We start from the raw sequence: 6,291 nt of genomic DNA on the forward strand, positions 1-6,291 counted from the left end.
GAGAAACTGCAGGCACACTGCAACGATCAACCAGGTGAACGTGCAATATGTTAAAATCAGGTTCCACATAGCACAGTATTTTTTGTTTTTATATGCTGGGAGGCCATAGGCCACTGCTGCTCCTTTTTGGAATGTGTAGTTACCTCTTGGCAGCTACTCCTGCAATTAAAATTCTGTACAAAAAGATGTTAGAAGCGATCTTAAATATTTAACAGTGTGAAACAGCTACAAATACATGCGTTCCGTTTTTTTTCCCCGTGTATCGAATAAGCATGGAGAATCATGGAAATCCACAGGTATTGCTATCGGCTACTGAAATTCTGGTATCGTGCCAACCCTTGACGACAGCAGCTGTAGGTGGGTGTGCCAATGACAATCCAAGCAAGGACTTACTCAGCTATCCTCAGGAGAAATGCGTCCACCTCCTCGAGGATGTTCAAAGAGAAGAACTTGGGGAAATCGGTGGACGATGGCGTCAGGGACAATGGTGGCATGTGTTGTAACGCTTTCCTGGGAAATGCACACGTACCAATCAATCAGAGCGCTGATCAACAGAACATGCTCAAAACTGATTTCTTCCACTGTATCACAAAGGCTGTGTCTCAATTCACGCACTTCCGCACTCACACTTTGCCTTTTGAGTGCATTCATGCCGCTGAGTGTGATCGCATTGACAAGTACGGCAAAATGCAGTGCGACATCAGCACCCTGGATGTTGCGTTCAAAGGCAACCCGTCGCAATGGGAAGCGGTGAACAGAAGTGCAGTACATGGCGGAAACAGTGTAGTTACTGAGGCGCAGAGGCGGAAGTACTCGATTTGAGACACAGCCACAAATTCTAACTTCCTTTATGAGAAGAAACCACAGTGTCTCACTGAGTGCTCTGAAGTACAGTCTGTGCCAGCGCAGGGTTGGTCTCCATCGAGGCAGTGACCAAGGAGGTGAGGAGAGACAGGTACCAGATGGCCGAAGCGTCCGAGACAGACACCTCTTTATTCTTGGTAATCTGATAGCCCAGTGTCTTCAAACCATGAATCCGTGTATCGCAGCCATCGCTCAGGCACCGCTTGATGTTAATTTGGATGTCTGGGATTTGAGGAAGACACAAAGGTGTTGGCATACTGACGGGCGATGCAGTGTAGAAGAGGCCCGGGTGAATTATATTAAAATGTAATTAAAATAAAAGATTTTAAAGTTATTTTTTTGTTGCCCAGCATGGGAGGCTAGCATAACAGGTCATTCACCTGCCTGCTGGCAAAACAGCTCATTAGTGGCCACTCTTCACGTGGAATGAGGCAATCTTTGGTGCAGAGATGTTAGGATGTTGTAATAAGCAGGCACTTGGTGATGGCGCACACTTTCACTGCTTTCGACAGGGCCTTTCTTGTTTATCCAGACATCTTTGGACATCTTTGCCTTCAAAAGGTACGTCACTTCCTTCTTTATGCGATGCAAATGAACTGCAGACTTGGAGCCCAAAGAAACTGCTGTGCTGTGCTGTGCTGTGCAGTGCAGTGCAGTGTGTTTGTACATGATGCAGGACACCAGCAGGTTCACCAGCCATGCCAGGCAACAACGCTACCTGCCAACATCATTAACTAACAATGGTCCGACTGCTCATTCATTTATGCTGTCGTCACTGAGCTTGCTCTTGCAAAACCATATGACCGTGGGGCCAGTTGGCGGGACCATACCAGTAAAGAACAGAGGGTTTTAGTCTGAGTGGCGCCAAGCCTGCTCTAGAAGAAATCATCGAAAAAGGGTAGCAAGTGACAGATGAATGGTTACGACAAAAATGGCAGGCTGTGGTGACTCACAGGGGTGCGTGATGTTGGCATTCTCCAAGAGTGCAACGTAGCCCGTCACATTGCTGGGAATGCGGATATCTCTGATCTTGTGCAGGGAATGGCGATTTTTGCCCACCATGACTGAGACCAGCTGAGGCATGTAGCTGTGGTCATTGGCCGCCACGGCAATGGCCAGACGCCTCAAAACCAACTCTGGTTTCAGTTTCAATCTGGGAACGCAAAAGGAGACAAGGTTCAACATTAAAACTCGTCCAAGTCAAACTGGTTAACCTTACATGGTCACATATTTAAGAGGAAATGCCCCTGCCTTATCCAGTGCGAGCGTGCACTGCCGTCAGACTGCCAGAATGACGACGTTTCTCCGTTTGTCATCTTGTAAACATCAGCAACGTTGGATGATGCTTCGATTGAGCTGTAGCACTGTGTGACCACCTTGACCTTGTCCACTTCTGGGTCACGGTCCAGCTCTGCTCTGTACTGAATATCCAGATCTGAACAAGAAAAAAAAAAAAAAAAAAAAAAAAAAAAAAAAAAAGTTTGCACCACTGCTGACATATAAAAACGATGTTAGATGACAACACAACTAGCCAGAAGTACACTTTTATTTTTGAAATTGTAAGAATCGACATTTTGCATTGTTGGCTCTTAGGAAGGTTCTAAGTAGAGTTTCAAAATGCAAAAAAGAAGAAATGGGAGTGAGACAAAAACAGTGAGTAAGCAATTTGTTGCAAAGAAGCATTAAAGTGAAATAGACAGTTCATCATCTGATCAAACGTTTAAGACCACAGCCTTTAAAAAGTCAAAATCTTGGCAAAAATGTGGATCCGATGTCAGGTATTCACACTGTCACGATCTCTTGACGGCAAAGGCAAAACAACTTTTTCTCTTTGAACAGGGTGGGATTGTTCAGCTGCATGAGCAAGGCCTCTCCCCCAGAGCGCCATTGCTGCTGAGGTTGCACGCAGTAAGGCAGTCATTTCAAACGTCTTCAACATCCTGAAGTTTATGGAACAAAAAAGTCAAGTGATAGACAAAAAAAAAATCTCACTGGCCCTGAGCCGGAGGATGTGATTGGCTGTTTGTCAAGACATGGGACAATCCTCAGCCCAAATGAAGGTTGTTACTGGTGCCGAGTGCAGTCCAATAACCAACAGGCGCCATCTGTGAAAGAAGGCTTTTAAGAACAAAAAATGTATTCCAAAGGCCTCATCTCCTTCAATGCCACAAAATTGCCCGTTTGGAATTGATGCTCCCTTGACGGTCCTGATGGCTTCCAGCTGGCATGACAAGGAGATCCCAGCTGAGATGTTTTCCACACGACACAGTGGAGGGGGCGCCATCATGATCCTTCAATGGAGCTTCAGGTTGTGCAGGGGCGTCAAACAGCAGCATTTTTGAAAATGTTATTTCTATTTTAGGGTTTGAAAAGTTTGTTTGCCGCACTCCCATTTCTTCTTTCGCATTTTTAAGCTCTACTTAGAACCTCCCTAAGATCCAACAGTAACGTCATTACAGTTTATCCAACTGGTTTTAAAAGTTTGATCAGGAGTCTGCATGCCAGAAGTGCACTGCAATGGCATCCTTATATGCTCGATAGAAGCACTTTTAATGAAAAAGGAGCTTCACAGCCTCACAGTTTCGTCTTCAACAACATATTTGTCAAATGCCTATCCCTCGGCATAAACTGGCATGTCTAACAATTGTTGGAACACAAACGAGCCGATGATCTTCTTTGGCAAAATCGCTCTTTGGCAGCAGTGATGTTGCGTCAGTCAATAAGAGAAGACAAAAAACACACAAAATGTTCACCTTTTTCCTTTTGCAGGAGGAACTCTAGGAAGTCCTGGATGACGCTAGACCTCATGGTGCAGATACTGTTGTAGCCCTCTAAAATGGGGAAAGGGATGGCACTGCTGGGAATGTGATTCCTGTGCAAGAATTTCAGGATCTTGAAGGCATGCGATCCCAACCGGTCTTTGGTCTTGGAGAAAATGTCAACAAAACCTGTGGAACGAGCCATGAGAAAGGCACAATATTGAAATCCGGGTAATGACTGTTTAATTGCATAAACTCATGACGTACCTGGGGTTAGGGAGCACGCCTGCAGCTGTCTTATTACATGACTCAGCTCTCCCCGCAGATTAGCGCCATTGGAATTCTTAAGAGTAATCAGCATGCTCTCTACATCCACCACCCCGTCCCCTTCTGCATCAAACTGTCCAAAGGCCTGAGACGGAGACAGTACACATCATGATATCTTCTAGCTCAGAGGTGGGCAAACTTTTTGACTCCACTCAGGGTTAAAAGATTTGGCGAAGGGGCTGTAATCAAATGACACACTTGCTGACGGTGCAACAAAACAAAAACACACCCACAGCAAGTTAAGGCATTGCATAAATCAACGACGTGGGTGACAAACAACAACTAAGAGCTAAACATAACACGTAACCTAAAACTGGCATTTCCAAATGCCTGCATGGCATGCTGGGTAGTCCAGCTGCAACAACAATATAAACTATGAGCAATAAAACATTGGCTATCAAGAGCATGTTAGTTAACTCCTCCTTGTTTACTTCTCTGACAACCTCCTGAACATATTTTGCAACCAAGCAAAAATGCAACAAACACGGCAAACTACCCAGCATGCTTTGCGGCGGGAATATAAAGGTGTTTTTTGGCATGGGTATTGCGCGTAGATATTTACCTGCATGCCCACATGGTGCGGTAAGTAGAAAGCTACACATTGCATCTGACCGTTCTGGCTACTCAAGCGTGCCACAATAACACTGCAAGTCATGTTGCCAGCTACAGTTTTGATGTTAAAGGCTTAAAAAAAAAAAATGGAAATGTCCGGTGGGCCAGATTAAGACGCTTGGCGGGCCAGTTTGCCCATGTTCTAGCTTACCATTAAATAATCATTGAACAAGGTAGACAGTAGTCTGATATCTGACAAACATTCTGGGTTCACGAGTCGGTTCTGAGTGGAGCATTTCCAGCCACACAGTGACATTCCAGCTCTATGTAGACTAAAGAACACACTGACTGGTAGGACCATTCACTCACGCCCTTTGGTTACACAAATAAGGTCAAGGTTCAAACAACACAGACAATAAACCTGATCAGCAAAAGTGACAAGAACTGCTGCTACTAAACAGCCATGCTCAATTGAGTAGACTTTGACATTGGAAGGGATGTGCAGTTTTGTGACCTTACAAACTACCCGGCTGTTAAACGAATACCTCTCTTAAAGTGTCAAATATATATTGTGAATCTTGATCCCATTAGGAGTACCTACTAAAATGCCAGCTAGTGTTAACTCATTAGATTTTCTGGAACTTCCACTTTAGCCAATACCTCTTCACACTCGTCTCTCGGGGCATCTCTGCTCTCCAACATCTCACAAAACTGTTCAACATTGACAGACTCTTCTCCTCGGTTTAGCCGCTCCTCCAGCCACCGGACCAGCACTCCTTCGTTCCCTGCCAGGACAGACTCCCGGATGACGACTCCCGAGTCGCTAATACGGGCCGCCGCTTCTCTTAGTTTCACTTGTTCGAAGAGGACAGCGGGGCTCGGCGGTCCACCGGTGGGCACGGCGACATTCTTCGGTGCTCTTCCGCCTCTCCCAGGACCCGTTCCTCCGACGCCTGTGGCCGCAGAGGCCGGACTGTCTTCCGCCAGAGCGGGGCTCCCCGTTTCTACGTCTTCGTCGTCGCCGCTGCCTCCACCGCAGCCGCTCTCTGCGTTCCCCATGACTGTTTGAATGGCACTTCACCGAAAAAATGTGTCGCGGCTAGCAGAAAGGCAGTTCTGGGGCGATTGTAGAGGATAATACACAGAGATCCCTAAACTACACTACTACCGCATTGACGTACGGTACGTCGGCTTGCCTGAAACGTCGTTGGCGTTTGCGCATGCGCGGCTTCTTCTTCGTTCACGGAAGCACCTGCGAGGCTGCTGATGATGTAGTGATGGAAATTTCGGCTCTTTTTAGAGAAACAGTTCTTTTGTCTCGGCTCACTAAAAAGAGTCGACCCTTTCGGCTCCCAAATGGCTCCTCGGATTTTTTTTTTCTTAAATGTATTTATTACTAAATTATGTGTACTGTGTAAAATGAATTACTAATGTAAAAATTAAATATGTTTATTATTATGATTATGTTTATTTTTTAATTGATTTATTTAAACCTCGATGAAACGCTACAAAAAGATATTATAATGTTATATTATAAATAAAATACAACAACAAAGACCCATCTCAATAGACAAATTAAGTCAAAATAGGTCAAATCTCTTCCTGCAAATTTCTCACGAATGAGCGCCACAGCATCAACGGTGCCCCTCCCCCTACTCAGTGTGGCCAAAGAGACGCCGCCACACATCTTCACCAATGACATTCGTCTTTAACAGAAAAAAAAGACGAGGAAAAAAATAATCGGCTCCCAATTGGTTCCAGATGACGCGAGCCGGCTCTTAGAGCCGAT

The 6,291-nt window shown here is 45.4% G+C and overlaps 1 protein-coding gene across 3 annotated transcripts in view; it reads right to left on the bottom strand.

Moving 5' to 3' along the window:
• The window catches only part of zzef1 (zinc finger, ZZ-type with EF hand domain 1), a 39,556-nt gene extending 33,847 nt beyond the window's left edge, over positions 1–5,709 (bottom strand). For all 3 annotated transcript variants that reach the window (XR_008566388.1, XR_008566389.1, XM_054755324.1), the window contains exons 1-7: positions 5,163–5,709; positions 3,891–4,035; positions 3,618–3,812; positions 2,116–2,299; positions 1,818–2,017; positions 876–1,086; positions 394–510 (exon numbers count right to left, since the gene is read on the bottom strand). Coding sequence is in view for 1 of the 3 variants with exons in the window: in XM_054755324.1 (XP_054611299.1) it covers positions 394–510; positions 876–1,086; positions 1,818–2,017; positions 2,116–2,299; positions 3,618–3,812; positions 3,891–4,035; positions 5,163–5,561 (1,451 nt within the window). In the remaining 2 variants the exon portion in view is untranslated. The remainder of the gene's footprint in view (positions 1–393; positions 511–875; positions 1,087–1,817; positions 2,018–2,115; positions 2,300–3,617; positions 3,813–3,890; positions 4,036–5,162) is intronic.
• Positions 5,710–6,291: the final 582 nt, after the last annotated feature.

Source organism: Dunckerocampus dactyliophorus, chromosome 16 (genome assembly GCF_027744805.1).
Source record: "Dunckerocampus dactyliophorus isolate RoL2022-P2 chromosome 16, RoL_Ddac_1.1, whole genome shotgun sequence".
NCBI lineage: Eukaryota > Metazoa > Chordata > Actinopteri > Syngnathiformes > Syngnathidae > Dunckerocampus > Dunckerocampus dactyliophorus.